At 51.3% G+C, this 19,479-nt stretch overlaps 2 protein-coding genes across 4 annotated transcripts in view; one reads left to right on the plus strand and one right to left on the minus strand.

Moving 5' to 3' along the window:
* Positions 1-19,479, minus strand: part of Hps4 (HPS4 biogenesis of lysosomal organelles complex 3 subunit 2) — a 38,687-nt gene that overhangs the window by 18,978 nt on the left and 230 nt on the right. For all 3 annotated transcript variants that reach the window (XR_012911624.1, XM_075983619.1, XM_075983607.1), the window contains exons 2-5: positions 17,874-18,361; positions 14,447-14,537; positions 12,297-12,440; positions 36-143 (exon numbers count right to left, since the gene is read on the minus strand). Coding sequence is in view for 2 of the 3 variants with exons in the window: in XM_075983619.1 (XP_075839734.1) it covers positions 36-143; positions 12,297-12,440; positions 14,447-14,537; positions 17,874-17,914 (384 nt within the window). In the remaining variant the exon portion in view is untranslated. The remainder of the gene's footprint in view (positions 1-35; positions 144-12,296; positions 12,441-14,446; positions 14,538-17,873; positions 18,362-19,479) is intronic.
* LOC142841059 (uncharacterized) lies at positions 6,274-7,584 on the plus strand. The gene has a single exon (XM_075957803.1). The coding sequence runs from the start codon at positions 6,274-6,276 to the stop codon at positions 7,582-7,584; it is 1,311 nt and encodes a 436-aa protein (XP_075813918.1).

Here is a 19,479-nt window from a genome sequence, read left to right on the forward strand (position 1 = left end):
AAGGGCCTAATACCCTTGGCAATCTGCACGTCTACCTTGTAGGCCAGAGAGACAGGGCCCATGTAGAAATGAAAGAATCCAATGAGTTGATCCAGAAACTGCCTGCAGCTGACATCAGAGAGCTCCATGCCACAGCCCAGAGCCTGCAGAGGGAGAGCACAAAGACAGTTCTTGTGGCTTTTCTCTGAGGCCACAACCAGAACTCAGGATCTGTGGCACCTGCCACAGGCCTGTGAAGTCACCACCTAGCCAAGCAAGATAACTCCAGCTTGCAATTCTGGCAGTTGGGAGATAGAGGGAGAATGGTCAGCCTGGGCTACATACAGAATGTGTTCCAGGTCAGCCTGGGCTACAGTGAGATCCCGTGTTCCAGGTCAGCCTGGGCTACATACAGAGTGTGTTCTAGGTCAGCCTGGGCTACAGTGAGATCCTGTCTAAAAGCTACATCTTCCGGAGAGTTACTCTGTGGGGACTGAAGCATGGCTATCAGCGGAGCATCTGCCTAGCATGTGTGAGGTCTCAGTTTGGAAACAAAGGCCCACCACTCTGTGTCAGCCTCTAAAGAGTCATTTCATCAGTGGGCTTGATCCAAGTGAGAAATAGGGAAGAGTTCCAGAAATCCACAACAAAAACAACAAAAACTACTTAGAAACTCAGAAAAGCAACAAGCAGCCTGAGCTGCATAGGTCATGGGTGGCAGAGGAGAGAGAGAAGCCACTTCCAGCAGCTAAAGCAGACAAAATCCTCACTCCAGGACAGGCTCACAGCCCTCACAAGGGAGCAAGGAAGACAAGCCAGTGGTAGAGGGAAACCCTGTCAGAATGCGGCAGTTCCCGCTGAGGTTAGAACCTTCTGTCTGTAGGGAAGCCCTATGAGGTTCAAGGTATTTACAGGGGGGTAAAACACTCCATCCCACAGAGAAGCTCCTTAGGTTAAGGAAGGAAACAACTCAAAACAGCTTCAGGAAACTAAGCAGAGTCACTAGGCCTCTCTCTCCCCAAGAGGCTCAGAGCAACCGAGGAACCAGGAAAGGACACTCTTGACCTGCTGAGATGCCTACAGGCTGGGCAGTGCTTCAGGATTCCAGCTCTGGGAGCTGCTACCTGTGCTGACTGGGTTTTAGTGATGCAGCCATCTTTGAGTTGTCTCTCTTCCTGTTAGTGCCCCCAACACACCTATATCCCAGTTAGGAACTCCAGTAAACTCGCGGGCTCGCCAAATTGAGCTTTGGTGGTATCTATACTTTTGTCTGTCATGGCCTCCCTATTTAGACAACTGTGCTGGCTAACTTTAGGTCAACTTGACACAGACCAGAGTCCATAACACTGGGCTGTAGGCATCAGTGATTGATGTGGGAGAGTCCAGCCCATGTGGGTTGGTGGTCCTGGGTTCTATAAGAAAGCAGGCTAAGCAAGCCATGGGGAACAAATCAGTAAACTGATGGAGGAAGGTCATTGGCTAATAAAGAAGCGGCCTCAGCCCATTTGATAGGCCAGACTTTAGGTGGGAGGAGTAAACAGAACAGAATGCTGGGAGGAAGAGGAAGTGAGCTTAGACGCCATGCTCCCCTCTCCTGGGCAGACGCGATGAAGCTCCAACCCAGGATGGACGTAGGCTGACATAGGCTAGAGTCTTCCCGGTAAGCGCACCTTGGGGTGCTACACACATTATTAGAAATGGGCTAGTCCAGGTGCGAGAGTTAGCCAAGAAGAGGCTAGATATAATGCGCCAAGCAGTGTTTAAAAGAATACAATTTGTGTGTTGTTATTTCGGGGCATATGCTAGCCAGGCGGCCGGAAGCTGGCATCAGGAACGCAGCCCCTCAGCTCCCTCAACAGTGAGCAGCACCCTCCATGGCCTCTGCATCAGCTCCTGCCTCAAGGTTCCTGCCCTGCTTGAGTGCCTGTCCTGATGAACAGTGATATGGAAGTATAAAGGAAAATAAACTCTTTCCTTCACAAATTGCTTTTGGTCATAGTGTTTCTTCATCACAGCAACAGAAACCCAAGGACAACAACTGTTCCATCTCCCCAGGAACACAACACACACTATCTGCCATGAAGGTCCATGGCTGTGGGAAGACGGGGTCCACTAGGAAATAAAACCACAGAGCCTCATCTTAAGTACCTGCTTTCTGTCTCGGTAAGCACTTGCTGCTGGAAACCCCTCTTACAGTGCCAGTTGATGGTCCCTTATGGTACTCTATCACCTAGACCACATCTGAGACCGACCAATGAGGAGAGAGATCAAGAGTGACGCCATGCCACTTGTAAATACCCTGAGGGACTGCAACTCGGCACCTGCACCGGGTTCTACCGGAGTCACTGGTGTGAATGAAGTGTGCTCTCCACTCAAGTCTCAGGGTCTGCTCTGAGAGTGGCCTTTCCCACAACGGCTGAATGCTATTTTGTTGATAACTGAGCTAACTGGGCTGAGGTTGGGAGCTTCAGCATGGCTGGTATAGCCGCTAGGAGAGGGAAGGCTCAGCTAGGTAGCAGAGAGCAGGAAGGTGGAACACTGACAAAGGGAGGGGGGGTGGTAGGAGGTGGGCACAGCTGGGAGGTGTACTAAGAGATACAGCCCTGTTCCTGGTGGCCAGGAATAGATCTCACTAACTGAGAGTAATGTTGAAGGCTGATAGCTCTGAGCCCAAGCCAAGTGGGTGGGTGAAATCTGTCTGTCAAAGTTGCAAGGTCCCAAGAACTCTGAAGTTGGAGGGTGTGCATGACACTCACAAAGTGTCTCTCCAGCAGGTGAGTCACACTCAGAAGGTCTTGGAGTAGGAAAGTGGTTCCTCTGCTGTACACACCTGTACACACCTAGTGCCCTGAGTGCCCCCACGCCTCCTAGAACATCAGCCACCTCAGGGTGGGTGGGACCCAGGGAAGGGGAGAGGATCTACTTGGCCCAAGGACACAAAGCTGAGTGGGGCCAGCAGAGCTGACTCTTGCACAAATACAGGAATAGTTGACACTTGTCCTACCAAGACTGGGCAGCTGTGTGAGCCACAAGAAAGTCTGGCTCATATCTTCCCCTCAGTGCTCACAACAGGCATCCCAAATGCTGCAAGACCAGAAAGGAGAGAGGCTCCAGAATCATGTGGGATTTTGTTGAGGGTTGTTTTTGGCTTTTTGAGTGTGGGACATCCCCCACCAACCCCCCTCAGTTTTCTTATTGGATTTCTGCAAGAACTTTTACTGAACTGAAGTTTTTGAAGGTGTGCTTTTATCTGCCATCTCTTTAGTTCAACCTCATTTACGGATTTTCCCACTCTTGTTCAGCAGCTTTTGATTTTTTTTCTTGTGTGCCCCTTTTGTTTTCTCTGCTCTCCCATCTGCACACACAGGGTGTTCCACCTTCATTCTGCTTACTGGTTTTCCTTCACTATGTCTGGGTGGCTGGTTGTGTAAGCAGGACCTGAGTTTAATGTCCAGCACTCAAGAAGACAGTCATGATGGTGCAGGCCAGAAACTCAGCACTGGGGAGGTGGAGACAGGGGGATCCCTGGCTGATCACCCAACCTACCCAAATCAGAGGGCTTCAGATCAGTGAGAGACCCTGTATCAAGACATATGGTGTAGAGTAACTGAGGAAGACAGCCAACACAGACCTCTGGCTTCCACAAGCATGCACACACCCACAGGAACATCTACCTACTATATGTAGTTCTTCCTTCTTACATCAATCTGAGGTTTGGAAGTCATGTGTTGTTCCCACAGATGCTGAGGTCATGCTAACACTATAGCACAGTCTACAGCATTACCACTGTCAATTTTGTGGTCCCGTGGAAGCCTGTGCTTTGCTCTGAGCGTATTTGTGACATGTGCAAAAGGCTGACTGTTTCTCCTCTCTGTGGTTTCAGAGCAGACCTCTCAGGAGGACGATCCCCTAAAACTCTAAGTGCTCTGCACAGTGACAAAGCCAGGCAGTGCGACTCCCTAGAAGAGCAAGCGCAGCTCCTGCAGAGCACAGACACTCGACCCCAGTGAGGATGCTGACAAGCAGGTGGGTCAGTCAAGAGCACGGGTAAGAAGAACTGGCAGCACAGAGCCAAATGGAAATGCTGGAAGCAAAACCCAGTAGATCAATGAAAACACAGGGAAGCTTTAGAAGGGGTTTGGGCAGAGCTAAGAAAGAATATTTCCTTCTGCCGGCATGTCCAGTCCCGCTCTTCCCGAGAGCAGCACAGAATACTGTGTAGTGTGCCATTAGAGTGGAGCCATCTTCCCACTCTGTCCCCAGAGGCTCAGGTTCAGAGGACAGAGAGAAAGCCACACATGGCCAAGTGTGAGCGACCAGGAAAATTTCCATCAGTGTTCTCAAGGACACAGAATTCCCTCAGACATGCAGTGTTTTAGGGCCCAGGCTACAAAGCAGAGCTGAGGTGTCCCAGACGGCAAATGGGAGCAGGACACACTGCTCCCTCCCATAAACACAACAAGCTGATCTGCAGACGAGCGGTAGAGATCTTTACTATAAAAAGGCTCTCCCAGTCTGGGTCTCACTATGAAGTCAAATCATGCAGTTACAGCCGGCTTCCCTGTTCCATTAACAACACTGTTTGCGGCGCAGTGGTGAGCTGGGCATGTGACGTGGGTCTTTCCCTCTTCTTTGATGCAGAAGATGCTGAGCAAAGGTAGTGAGGTCACCTGAAGCTAGTGTTGTTCTCCAAGCCCTGCTGACCACAGTCCGCCTGCTTGTGGGAGAAAATGACCTGCTTCTTGTTATCCCCCAGATCAGCAGAGTTCTCCACTGTGTGTGGCAACAGTGAGGTGGGGGTCTTAGGCAGGAACTGTGCTCAAGTCTGTTACCATGACCCCCAGCAAGGGGTGAGGCAAAGATCTGAACGCAGGACAAGGCCTTGCACTGACACTGAGGATGGAGGTGATGGTTAATGACAGAGGGGAGGTCAGAGGTCACAGAAGCCTGTGCTTAATTCCATCACTGAAACACAGTGTGCCAGGTTCCTTCCTTCCTTTCTTTGAGATCAGGTCTCACTGTGTCGCCCTGAAACTAGCTCTATAGATCAGGCTGACAGCAAACTCCCACAGGGATCTGCCCGCCTCTGCCACCACCATTCCAATGCTGGAATTAAAGGTGCGGGTAGTGTCCTTACTGTACCTGTGGCTTCTCCTTGTCGCTCACTCTCCTTCCTCCTTTTCACGACCGTTTCCCAGGCACCTGGTCTGTGTCTGCACACAGAGCAGTACACAGCAGCGCTGAACTGAGACCCAAAAGCCCGGGAGCAGGGAGGCGATGAGGTCAGTGGTAGCACAGAGAAGAGCATCAACCACACATGGCCTATCCCAGAAGCCTCCTCCCAAGGCTCTAAGAGAGAGTGGCGCTTCCTGCTGCTTCCAGCTTCCCTCACAGGCCTCCTTGCCAGGAGGCAGGAAACCTGTGTCACAGCTGTCCTTCAAAGCAGGGAGAGCCAATCAGCGCAGTGGCCTTGCTGGGGCCTCTGCTCTGCCAGCTGCTCCGCTGGTGGGAGGTCTTCCTCCATGTCCTTCTCTAGAGCGCTCCACACTCTGGGTCTTCACTACTTTACTTCACTGTAACCGCGGTGCAGAGGTGGATGCACAGGGCGCAATCCTGGGAATTCCCAGTTCCTGGGAAACTGAGGTAGCTTGCCCTGTAAGCCCCACCCTTCCACAGCCATGGCATCAGGACGCTCATGCCACTGGGAACTCAGCCAGCGTAGAGGGAGTCCGAGGCCGGCAGAACGGACCCAGACTGCACCATACTGCAAAGCAAAGTCAGAAGCCTGGGGGCCTCTGGGTCCTTGGCACCTTTCCCTCCCTCACTCCCAGGACTCCTGTCCAACCGGCACAGGATAGGTCACAGGTGCAAAGGGTCTTCCTGGCGCCTAGCGACACAACAGACGTGCACGACCAAGAAAGCCCAGGTGCCGCCTGCCACGGACTCCGAACCGCTGCCTTTTCTTCCAACCACGCCGTGCCCGGTAGGCTAGCCCGGTAGGCTAGCTCCAATCTCAAGGTCTCTCTGGGCTCGAGTCCGCCACAAGCCCCGCCCCTCCCTAGCCCCGCCTACCAGGCAAATCTGCCACTTAAGGGTTAATGACTAAGCCAACAGTCCACATTCTGCTCTCCCTGGCCCATCACAGGGGAGACTGAGGAGGTGGTTACCAGTGACTATAGAGCCGAGAGAATGTACAGAAGGGACTACTATAGCCAGGATAAGGTTCTGAGCTTCTGAGCCTTGGGCCATAGGATCTGGGAGGGGCAAAGTCCTGCACCCAGGAGGAGAGGGGCTATGGAGTCCCAAGGCCAGGGCCATACCACCAGGGTCACCAGGGGCAAAAGAGTCACCCTTTTCCAAGACAAGCAGGGAGGTGGGGCTGTTGAACCACCATCACTTCATGCAAGGAAGGGTGAGCCGGCTTTGACATACCAAGGCCTCTATTACAGGCCTTCCCTGGCCAGGAAGAAGGCTGTGTATGACTTCCGGGTGAGGTGGCCAGATCTGATTCTCCTGGACCAGAAGAAAATGGAGGAACTCCCCCTAATTGGCAAAAGCACCTCTGACAAGCAGGTCCATGAGGCCAGTACCTGCTCCTCAGGGATCAGCATCAGCAACACAGACCTGGAGAGCACTCCCAGTGAGTGCCTGGATTCCAAAGGAAAGGAAGGCCCCCAACCCCTTCCTGCACAGTCTCCATATATGACCATTTTCAAAAGCTATCTGAAGCCAGAGTCGATGACCAGGAAGGAGAAGAAGGTGAGGAAGAAGACCCTGGTGGCCATGCAGAAGCTGGAGCAGGAGATGGAAGCAGTTAAGAGACGGCGGTGGGCACTGATGAAGGACATCAAGGAAGTGGAGTGCGAACAAACAGAGGACAAGTACTTCCTGGAGTTCCTGAAGCAGAAGAAGGAGGAAAGCCAGAGGAAGTATGACTCCCTGTGGAAAGACTACAGACAGCAGTGTCAGGAGATTGAGGTCAAGAGGCAAGAGCTGGTCCGCACCTTCACCTCCCGCACAGCATACCTCCAGAAGAAGCTGTTGCAGGGCAGGAAGATAGAGCTAGGCTTCAGGAAGAAGCTGGATGCCCTGAGGCCTATAGCACAGATAAAGGAGAGCCAGGACAGAGAGCTCCAGGCCTTAGAGCAGGAGAAAGCCAGCATAGTAGCTGACATCCCCTTGATGGACAGAGAGGCACACTTCCAGTTCCTGAAGGAAAGGGCCGCCCTAGAGAAGCAGGTGGAGAAGCTGAACCTGCTGGAGTCAGGAGAGAACACCACCAGAGAGCTGAGGAAGAAGGCCAAGGCCTTGGAGGCTCTGGCCAAAAAGGCTCACAAGGACTTCTGCCAGGGTGTCAGTGCTGAGAACAGGGAACTGCGAGCACAGCTCCGGCAGCTGGATAAGGAATTCTGTGAGCTGGAAGCCAGGAGGGAGAAGCTGGAGCAGCGAAAGCAGAGGTGGAAGGAGCAGCAGTGGTACCTGGAGGCCCTGGCCCGGGGGAGGGAGCGCCTACAGCAGCAGGAGTACCGGCCCCCCAAACCACAGGCTCCACACCCAGCCCAGGGCCATCTACTGGGTGCCAGGCCAGGAACCAATCCTAAGTAATGGCTGCCGTGTCCCAGGAAGCAGACTGGAGCTGATGTTGAGGGTAGCACACAAGGAATGAAGATGCTATCAGGCTAATACAGAGAACAGAAGCAGCAAGGGGGATGGAGGACTGAGCTTCTCAGAGGGGCAGGGGGTCCTGGCCTGGCCTGTCTCTCAGGCTTGGCCCCCTCACTCTAACCCGAAGGGCTGTCCTAACCAAAAGCTTCCCCACATTCGGGAAGCTTGGTTCTTTAGCCCCCATACCTTCCACGCACGACAAGTTCCCTGTTGTAGTATAGACTTGGGTGCTCACTGCCTGCTCTGGTGAGGACGTCATGATGACAGGGTGCATTTGTAATCGGCACTTTCCCCAGCCACCCCATTTCACAGGAGTAGGTTCGTGTCTTAGGGGGGTGGGTGCGGGGTGTTATCCGGGGAATTGGGTTCTTTGTATCTGTGTGTCGCCGAGGCTGTACGGTCTGCAGAGCTGTGGGTCGTGATGTGGCATGCGGTCCCAGGTTTGGGCCTGTGATCCTGTGTGACCAATATAGCCAGCTCTCTGAATCCCGGGCACTGCTGCAGGCAAAAAGCCTCAGTATTTCAGTGCAGAATTTTAACTTTTACTGAAACTCATTTAAAGTGCTGAAAATGAATTGCTGAGTGGACCTTTGGGTTACAGATTTAACTTGCATGTGAAATGCTTTGCTCCTAAACAATGTTATTGAAAAGGTAAAAGCCTGCCTGTGATTCATTCAAAATAAAAGTCTATTTATCGTTACCCAAAACAAAAGCCTACTTGTGATTATTCAAAATAAACCACAAAGGTGAGAGAACACAGCCGGAAGGAAGGTGGAAGATGGGAGCGTGACAGTGAAAGACTTAAGATCAAAGTTTCCGTATTGGCTGTCCATTTGCTGGGCATAAGACATCCTAACGGTTTAAGATGGAATGGCACCATGGCCAGGAGGTCCAGCAGGTGGCCATGTCCTAGTATTTGAAGCTGATGGACAACCATCCCCTCTGCCATCTCCATCCAATCCCCTATGCAGCATGTACTGCTGTGGATGTCGTGTTTGGCCCCATGTCAGTGTTTCCAGTGGTCAGAACTGAGCAGCAAAGACCCAAAGGGTGACAGCAGGTCATGTGATACCCCAGCACCTCATGAAGACTTAGTCCAGTGTGGAGGCTTTAGGGAGATTTCAGTCACCAGTTTCCCAGCACCACCCTGTGCCAGCTTGTCTTAACAGCGGCTCTCCGTCTGCCCTGCATATGTCTCAGGGTGGATTCCTGGATTCTGCCTCCTCTGTTCCAAGCGCCCAGGGGCTCCAGAGTCCTCATCTGCTGAATCACTGAGTTGCCACGTTTTTGGCACAGTACCTGTGGTCAGTGACCTATAGGAAAGTGTCAGTAAAGAGGCTGCCTGCCTGCAGGAACCCCGCGGGAGCTTGCTCCTTGCAGCGTTGGCACAGAATTTATTCAGGACATGCTGGTGAGGCTTGAGTGAGCAAGTGGCTGGGGAGCAGGCCCCTACTTCACAGGAGATCTTTGGCAGTGTGCAGCCTGGCTTCCGCTACCCTTCATTTTGTGATCTACGTGCAGAAACCGTGCAGTCTCTCCCAGCTGGCATTCCTCCTGGTCCCCACCACAGCTCTTAAACATGAGGCAATGCCTCTCACTGCACAAAGCCTGACCTAATGCAGACAGGACACAAGGGAAGAACATAATGCAATTCCTCAACAACACAGACACAAAAACTCCAAGTCTAGGAAACTAAGGTGAAGAACACAGTGAAAGCTGGCCGTGGTGGTACATGCCTTTAGTTCGAGGCCATCCTGGTCTACCCAGTGAATTCCAGGACAGCCAGGGCTGTCACACAGAGAAACCTTGTCTTGTAAAACCAAAATAAATGAAAAAAAAAAAAAGATAAGTAGCTAGCTCAGGGAGACAGAAGGGCCTTTGAACCCAGGGCCAGGTTCAATTGAAGCAATCCACACAGTCAATACAACCCCATCAAAATCCAAACAACAGTCCTCAGAGAACTCAGAAAAATAAAATTTATATGGAAAAACAGTAACAACAACAACAACAAAAACAAGATCCTGACGAGATGCAATGTGAAATTATACCACAGAGCCATAGTCAGAAAACCAGCATAGAACTGCCACAGCAGCAGCCCTAGGGTTGGTCACAGAGAACAGAGGGACCACCAACACCAGCACAGCTTCAGCCACCTACGCTTCCAGAGCTCTCAGAAAAGGCAGCTTCCTTAACCAAAGAACGCATGTGGGCCGGTAAGATGGCTCAGTGGGTAAAGGCACAGCTGCCAAGTCTGACAAGAAGAGTTCAATCCCAGAGGTCTACATGGGGAGGAGAGAATCAGCTCCAGCACACTGCTGTCCTCCCACCCACACACAGCCATCAGAGCAGCTGTGCCGACATGCGCACTCTCGAGGACAGGCACACAGATGCAGGCAGACAGATACACACACACAGACACATAGACACACACACTGAATGAATGAATAGCAACATGGGTTGGTAAGATATGTGGTATTATATGTCAATTATCCAATCACTTGGGAGGTAGAAGCAGAAGATCAAGGTTGATACGTGATGTACCCATAATGAAATCAAAATTAAATCATGGCATCTGTAGAATGGATAGAAATCAGTATGGTAAGCAAAATAATGGCTTTTGGTAACCCTATTCCTCATACTGGGTTGCCTTGCCCAGCCTTAATACAACGGGAGGAGCTTAGTCTTACTGCAACTTGATATGCCATGCTTTGTTGATACCCAGAAGCCTGCCCCTTTCTGAGCAGAAACAGAGGAGGAGAAGAGGGAGGATGGGAGAAGAGGAGGGAGGGGAAACTGTGGTCCGGATGTAAAATAAAATACATTTTAATTAAAAAGAAGATTGGGAAAGATAAATACCACATGTTTTCTATAGAGAACTTAGATTTATATTTTATATTTTTGGGAGGTAAGGATTACAGTACACATGTGGGGTCAGAGCACAGCTTGCAAGAGTAGGTTCTCTATGCATCTTGAGGAAGCCAGAAGCGGGTGTAGATTCCCTGGAACTGGAGTCACAGATGGCTGTGAGTCACCATGTGCTGGGAACTAAACCCAGATGCTCAGGAAAGCTTAACCACTGAGCCAGCTCTCCAGGTCCATAAGCCATGAAATCAGAAAGGGGATTATGGAGATCATTAGGAGATAAGAAGACATTTTTCTTTTCTTGACAGGATCTCACTATGTGTAGCTCTGGCTGTGCTGGAACTCACAGACATCCACCTGTCTCTACCTCCTGAGTGTTGGGATTAAAGGTGAAGTCACCACACTGGGCCAAGAAGACCCCTTAAGTTGGCTGGAATGAGAGGGCCAGGAAACACAGGTACCACAAGCAGAAGCAGAGAACAACCGAAGCGGCAGCTGTGCATAAAAACGCCAGAGTGTAACCTGCTGCTGCGTGGGCTGACCCATCTTCTGCAGCTAAGCCGACCCCACTGCAGCAAGGCCACCCTCCACAGACACCATGCGCTTCTGTCTCCCAGTGATGGGGCTGACCTGAAGCGCCCATTCCTGCTCATTCCAGGTCCTTACTCAGCTCAGGTGCACGCCACATCCTAGTGACTCCCTGGGCCTGCTCTGTGAGCTGCATCTGTGCTGGCCTCCCTTCTGCCGTGTGCTGAGGTCATGCTGTGACACTGCATGTTAAACTCGGTGCCATTACAGAGACGGTGAGCAGGAGGCTACAGAGCCACGGCAGTTCTAAGTCAGTGATACTAAGGCCAGGGCTCGCTTCTCTGGAAGGTGATGCTCAGCTAGAATGTGAGCCTGCCAGTACTCGGTGCCTTAGAACCAATGGGATGAACGGAAGTCACCAGAAATGTGACATCGTCAAGGAACCTGGAAGGAAAGGAGCCCAGGCTGTCCTGTAGTGGGAGCTGCAGCACACGTAATACGAGTACTGCTCCCACCCCCAACCCACTCAGGACTCCCAGTCACGCCCACAAACTGCAGTTGAAAACAAAACAGCATCCCCAGTCAGAGTCGCTGCAGAAGGGATAGGCTGCGGGAGATACTCCATGCCAAGACTCACACAAAACTAGAAATCACAGCATGTGGGACTTGATCATCTTCACGCAGACCCAGACCCATGCTCAGTCACCTGACAAAGGTGCTTAGGGATCTCAGCAATGGCAAAGGAATGCTGGGTAATGGATGAGAAAAAATTACCATTGACGTCCACTCACACCACCCAAAGCCAGAAAACCAGTGGGATTATAAACACAAATTTAGAAACAAAAACAATCAGACTGTTTTTAAAAATTGGTGACCAAAATAGTAGGCAATAGTTTCTCAGACTGCAGAAGGCAGCAGCAACAGAGGATAACACTGACTAGATCCCATCAAAACAGAGACGACATAACAGCACGCTACAAACAGGGTTTCCATACACATGCACATATGCATGCACATGTACACACATACACCAGGTATATACAAATATAAATAAGTAAAAATAATACTAAGAAATCTGCCACATCCAGAGCAGGGAGTATCTGGGGTGTTCTGGAGAGGGCTCTGGGGCTTGACATTGTGAGGCCCCGGCAGAGTCCCCCTTCCATCGCAGCAGCTGGAGAGCAGCTGGAGTCCCAGGAAGGACACAAGCCATTGTCACCGCAGACTCCAACACCAGCTCCATGTCCTCAGACTTAGCTTACCCACAGGTAGTCCCCATCCACTCTGATGGCAAACTTGAGCTTCCGTAGACGGATGAGTGTGGGCGGAGTACCAGAAAGGTCCCACAGGCAGCGCACAACTCCGGCAAGCTGGCCACAGAGCAGTTCCTGTTGGTCCAGTAGGGTCTGTGGGAGAAGCAGACAACGTCTGACCTGATTGCTCTGCACAGATCAGCACCTGCTCCCCATTTTTCCAGGCTGAGAATAGTTCTTATATTCTTTAATTTTTGTAATGATTATCATATGTTTCTGTGTGAGCTCGTGTGGGAGCTGGGCACGGGCACCAACGCAGTGTGCAGACCAGAGGACCAGTTCGGCAGCTAATTTCCTCTTCCACTATGGGTTCCAGAGGTTTATGTTTTGACCTGCTAAAGCCATCTGGCCAGTTGTGCATGTGTATTTTGGGTTCTGTTGTTGTTGTTGTTAAGATAGTGTCATATTTTGTAGCCCTGACTGCACTGGTACTGGATCATAAGAACCAGCAACAGCTGGGCTTGGTTGTTTATGCGTCTAATCCCACTGACAAAAGAATCCAATGTTCAAGGGCAGGGACTGGAGAGGTGGCTCATCAGCTCAGAATATTGGTTGCTCCTCCAAGGACTGGAATTCGATTCCCAGTATCCACATGGTGGCTCACAACCACCTGCAACCATCCAGTTCCAGGGGATGTGACACCTCCTCTGCCCTCTGTGGGCACCAGGCACATATATACATGTAGACAAAACACTCAAATACATAAAATAAATGTAAAAAAAAAGAGTCAAGAGCAGCCTGGGTCATAGGGCAAGATACTATCTCTAACACTCGCACCACACAAGAGAATGGGCCATAGGGCAAGATACTATCATCTCCAACACTCCCCATCACACAAGAGAGCCAGCAAAGGGAGTCCTGGTGACTCTCGAGTGGGGCCTTCATAAAGGCACTGCTAGGGTAACAGGCTGTTAGAGAACCCCACAGTGAACATAGACAGAAAATCAGGGCTTCACCACAAGTGGCTGCACACATGCCCTGAACCACGGCACAGCCACACAGGACAGGATGTAACAGGAAGTGCACCTGCCATCCATGATGACATCCTGCCTCACAGAGCGTACCATGAACCTCGTCAGGGATCTAGAGCGGAAGGTGGAAGGAAATCAGTTGACAGATGTCACTGATGTCACCATGAGAAGGTGGTCATCCCAACCCAGAGCATGGCCTTTTACATGGCAGCTCAGCAACGTGAGGAATAAGAATACAGGATGGCTGGCACGTGCGGACTAATATTAAAAATGGAACTGAGAACAGACTAAGCAAGCGGGATATGGGTGTTGTTAGGGTTCTGGTAAGGTGGATGGGGGGGAAAGGAGAGAGAGAGGAAGGCAGGTAGGGTCAGTCACCAGAGTAATGTCAAAGAAACAGCAACAATTAGCGTCTAGCTGCAGCACCTAGTGACACTAGAAGTGCTGTCATGCATGGTCACCCCATCAGGTATGATCATGACACAATACACACGTGACCTGACACTGATGGGCAGGATGACACAATGTCTAGAACTTGCTCTAAACGTCCCTGGGGAGAAAGTAAGAGAGCTGTTGGAGCACAGAAACTCTGCAGAGTTCACAGCTGCCGACACTAGGATGGCACCTAAGAGTTTGTAATAGTCTCTACTTTTCGGTTTGAATAAAAGCTTCTGGAGGAGACAGACAAAACCTCCTGCTCTGCACTGGGCGGTGGTGGCGCACGCCTTTAATCCCAGCACTTGGGAGGCAGAGGCAGGCGGATCTCTGTGAGTTCAAGGCCAGCCTGGTCTGCAGGAGCTAGTTCCAGGACAGACTCCAAAGCTACAGAAAAACCCTGTCTTGAAAAACAAAGCAAAACAAAACAAAAAACCCTCCTGCTCCATCAGAGCTAGGAAAGGGGAGGGCTGAACTGCTTGGGAATTAAGATCAAGACAAGAGTACTGCCTGGTGGCATGGGCCTGTCAGCCCAGCAGCGACAGAGGCCGAGAACTCAGTGAGAACCTGCCTCGAAACTCAAAAGATAAACAGATAGAAAGAGGACTGGAGAGAGCAGAGCATGCACAGGGCCCTGAATTTCATACCCAACATGTCTTAAAAGAGGCCATGTGTATCGACAGTCCTGCTTACCTGGGAGGGGTAGAAGTAGCAGATGCCAGCTCTAGTAGGGTCTCCTTCCCCCTTTACCTTGGAACCATCATACAGAAAAAAGTAGTTCCACCTGGTAAAAGAACAGAACGGAGTCATGGGTCTCTGCTGGTGACAATGCTAAATTCGTGACACTTCCTCTCTTGTCTCTGGCTCTGCGAAGGCTGGATGTTTAGCTGCCAGGAAGAGCCCAGCAGCCACAAGCAGATAAACCCACTGCAAGTGCAACACAGGCAGACTAAAGATCTGCCTGGACCCAGCTATCAGCCCATCTCCAAGAGGAAGCAGTCATCCCTGCAGGGAACCAGATCACACACTGCAAACTGCTGTGTGAAACCCTTACCCCCAACTGCGCCCCCAGCTGCACATGCTGCCATGCTTTCTTGCTGTCTCTCTAGGTCTTCACTGCACTTCTCCTGAGCCTGCTGGTAGAAAGCAGCCCTTTCCTGAGAACTCAGATTCATTTAACAGATGTGTGTGGAGGGTCTGCAGCAGACATGCCCTTCTGTAATGTGTGGAGGGTCTGCAGCAGACATGCCCTTCTGTAATGTGTGGAGGGTCTGCAGCAGACATGCCCTTCTGTAATGTGTGGAGGGTCTGCAGCAGACATGCCCTCCTGTAATGTGTGGAGGGTCTGCAGCAGACATGCCCTCCTGTAATGTGTACAGAGGGTCTGCAGCAGACATGCCCTCCTGTAATGTGTGTGGAGGGTCTGCAGCAGACATGCCCTCCTGTAATGTGTACAGAGGGTCTGCAGCAGACATGCCCTCCTGTAATGTGTACAGAGGGTCTGCAGCAGACATGCCCTTCTGTAATGTGTGGAGGGTCTGCAGCAGACATGCCCTTCTGTAATGTGTGGAGGGTCTGCAGCAGACATGCCCTTCTGTAATGTGTGGAGGGTCTGCAGCAGACATGCCCTTCTGTAATGTGTGGAGGGTCTGCAGCAGACATGCCCTCCTGTAATGTGTGGAGGGTCTGCAGCAGACATGCCCTTCTGTAATGTGTGGAGGGTCTGCAGCAGACATGCCCTCCTGTAATGTGTGGAGGGTCTGCAGCAGACATGCCCTCCTGTAATGTGTACAGAGGGTCTGCAGCAGACATGCCCTTCTGTAATGTGTGGAGGGTCTGCAGCAGACATGCCCTTCTGTAATGTGTGGAGGGTCTGCAGCAGACATGCCCTTCTGTAATGTGTGGAGGGTCTGCAGCAGACATGCCCTCCTGTAATGTGTGGAGGGTCTGCAGCAGACATGCCCTCCTGTAATGTGTACAGAGGGTCTGCAGCAGACATGCCCTCCTGTAATGTGTGGAGGGTCTGCAGCAGACATGCCCTCCTGTAATGTGTGGAGGGTCTGCAGCAGACATGCCCTCCTGTAATGTGTGGAGGGTCTGCAGCAGACATGCCCTTCTGTAATGTGTACAGAGGGTCTGCAGCAGACATGCCCTTCTGTAATGTGTACAGAGGGTCTGCAGCAGACATGCCCTCCTGTAATGTGTGGAGGGTCTGCAGCAGACATGCCCTCCTGTAATGTGTGGAGGGTCTGCAGCAGACATGCCCTCCTGTAATGTGTACAGAGGGTCTGCAGCAGACATGCCCTTCTGTAATGTGTGGAGGGTCTGCAGCAGACATGCCCTTCTGTAATGTGTGGAGGGTCTGCAGCAGACATGCCCTTCTGTAATGTGTACAGAGGGTCTGCAGCAGACATGCCCTTCTGTAATGTGTGGAGGGTCTGCAGCAGACATGCCCTTCTGTAATGTGTGGAGGGTCTGCAGCAGACATGCCCTCCTGTAATGTGTGGAGGGTCTGCAGCAGACATGCCCTTCTGTAATGTGTACAGAGGGTCTGCAGCAGACATGCCCTTCTGTAATGTGTGGAGGGTCTGCAGCAGACATGCCCTCCTGTAATGTGTGGAGGGTCTGCAGCAGACATGCCCTTCTGTAATGTGTACAGAGGGTCTGCAGCAGACATGCCCTTCTGTAATGTGTACAGAGGGTCTGCAGCAGACATGCCCTTCTGTAATGTGTGGAGGGTCTGCAGCAGACATGCCCTCCTGTAATGTGTGGAGGGTCTGCAGCAGACATGCCCTTCTGTAATGTGTACAGAGGGTCTGCAGCAGACATGCCCTTCTGTAATGTGTGGAGGGTCTGCAGCAGACATGCCCTTCTGTAATGTGTGGAGGGTCTGCAGCAGACATGCCCTTCTGTAATGGGAAACAGTAGCCTCTGAAAGTTGACATAAAAACACCAAACTGTTCTCTGGTCTCAAAACCTTGCCAGCAGCTCAATCTTGCTTCCTCCCTACCCTTCCAGATTCCTCAGCGTAAAGGAATCTTTCTTTGGAATTTCTAGTACCTTCTGCACTTTCCTAAAGACTTCCACCCAACCCAGACAGGTCTCACTCTGTAGCCTAGAATGTCCTCAAACTCCATAGCCTCCTGCCTTTACCTCCCTCCCAAGTTCTGGGACTACAGGCTCAGCCAGGACTGAAGTTGACATCACCTGATTGCACAAGGTGAGCTTGGCAGAGACAGGCCTTCAGTTTTACTTCTTAGACTCAGAAAGCACACCGACCAGGCCAGAAGAGCCCATCAAGGGGACACAGCGCTGTAACTGGAGCTGTTTTCACAGGACTCGAGGTCCTCCCCTGGACCTCCCACTTCCCTTCTCATGACAGACACCTGTCCCAGCATCATCCATTTTCTCAAGCTATAGGACTCAATGTGTGACTGGCCAGCTGCAGGTTAGACGGTGACCAAATGCCCTTGTGAACTTCCAGAGCCCACCATGGACCACCCACTCACCCCACATCCTCCCCACACTCTGAAATCGGCCCTGCTCCTCTAGGTTCACTGTAGCTCAGGCATCATTTGGAAGGGATCCACATTTACTCAGTTGCTAGGTCTGCTGAGTCTTGTTTAGCCACACCTTACACTGTCACCTCAGGAGCATTTGCTGACCCAGGTTATGAGAAAGGATGAAGCTACGGAGGGCACACGAGGGAAACATGTCAGGCAGACATTGTGCAATAGCCTTAGGAGCCAGACTGGCTAAACCTCAACTGTAACCATCCTGCCTCTCCAGACACAGCCACACCCAGGCGATCAGACTGGCTGCGCCATCACAGTCATCTACCCACAATGCCTGAGGTGCAGTCTGAGAGGTGTTCTGGGTTACGCTTTTCCTTGCTGTACTAGGGATGGGACCCAGGGCCTCTCAGATGCTAGGTGGACACTCTACCACTGGGCTATATCCCCAACCAAAAACTTGTAAGGTCCCAACACATCAGCCCTGGAGAGAAACGGTTCCCACGTTTAATGAGGTTTTTCTAAGCAGAACAGCAAAGCAGCTGGCCCAAGCTTCCAGTGCACTCAAACGATCCCAGAAACACCTCTAGGCAGGCCTTGACACTCACCACGAGGCTGACTTTGTTTCTGAAGGGGTGGGGGTGGCCATTTACTCTCCAGCTGGCCTCATCCTTCTCATCTGGTATTCCTCCGAGAAGAACTTCTCCACGCACACTGGTGTCCCCAGTCCAGTGACTCCAGGTGTGGGCCCGTCAAGTACTTTCTGCCACTTGCTTACTGTCTGTCCATTCAATATGAAAATGCAACTTCCCTTTGGAGCAGTTTCATTTCCAAAAGTGTCTCCGCATCTCTGAGAAGTTCAGGGGGAAACAGACTGAAGATGAACTAAATCTATTCACCAAGTCGGATCCGTAGTCTGGTTTCAGGAGCATCCATGTGGCTGTCTGCGCTGGGACCTCTTCCACCTCCTCTCGGGGAGGTCCATGGGAGAGAGAAGCATGTCAGATGGGCACAGCTTCTGACAGGATCTCTAACTATGAAGAGCTGAAAGCCATCCAGTGAATTCCTTCAAACAGTTCATACACCAGTGCCTCAGCTGTGAGGAAACACAAAGAATCAATTCTTTCAGAAACCAAAGAACATGCATGTGACCCACAAGGTTCAATGAACAGTTGATTTCAAAACAGCTTTCAAAACTATATTTCAAAATAAAATTTAAAAAAAGGTGGGTAGCAGAGACTTCAAAGCCCCCTCATTTTTCAGCAGAAAACACTGTCAGCCTTGCAAAAGGAAAATTAAATAACAAGTGTGAAGATTCTGGATGTTAAATAGCCACACAAATCAAACAGCTGCCAATGTGATAATAGAACCTAAATTAAGGAACTGGCACTCAAAAGCCTAATCTGAATGTGTGCAGCTTTTCAGGGTGCAAGAAGACTTTCAGAGTGCCCTTCAATTCCAACTCGACCTGGGAGAAGACAACTCAGTAGACCGCAGAATACCCAGTCAGAACGGAGCCTAGCCTCACCTACTCTAATCCTTGGCTCCTCTGTGGGAACTGTCCAGAAAAAGGTGGTTCACGGCATTAAAATTACAAAATCTCCTGACAGTAATCTTCCACTGCCGGGATAACACACCAGGAGGAAACACAAAAATGGTTTAGTCCACTTGACAACCCTTTACTAATTTTCATCTACGATCCTATTTCCACTTCTCCGGTTAATTCCCTCAGGGACACGGTCTCCATAGCTAGCCACAATTCTGCCATCTGTGGATATTAAAGTATCTTTAGGGAAAAAGAGAGGGAGGTAAAGGCAGGCAGATTGCTGAGTTCCAGGCCAGTCATGGACCCTGTCTTAAAAGCAAGAAAAGTCCCCAGGAAGAAGGAAGTGCCTGAGGGAGATCCCCTATGAACCTGAGGAAGGCCTAAAAACCTGTCATCTCAGTTACAGACACCTGGCTCCAGGGAGTGCACAGGGCATCTGTGCCGGGGGCATCTCAGGTCTTGAACCCACCCCTCCCTTTCCCAAAAGCCTGGTCGGAGGACCAAGCAGCTAGTTCTCAAAGGTCCAGATGAGGTCAGTGATCATCTTGTGGCGAGTGACCTGAAAAGGTCCTGGCAGCCTGAGAGGTGACAGCATAAGGATGGTCCAGGCGCGCGTCGAGAGGGAGGCGTGGGAAGTGGCCCCTAGGCGTCAGGAGCCGGGCTGAGGG

The sequence above is a fragment of the Microtus pennsylvanicus genome, chromosome 1 (genome assembly GCF_037038515.1).
Source record: "Microtus pennsylvanicus isolate mMicPen1 chromosome 1, mMicPen1.hap1, whole genome shotgun sequence".
In the NCBI taxonomy this organism is placed as follows: domain Eukaryota; kingdom Metazoa; phylum Chordata; class Mammalia; order Rodentia; family Cricetidae; genus Microtus; species Microtus pennsylvanicus.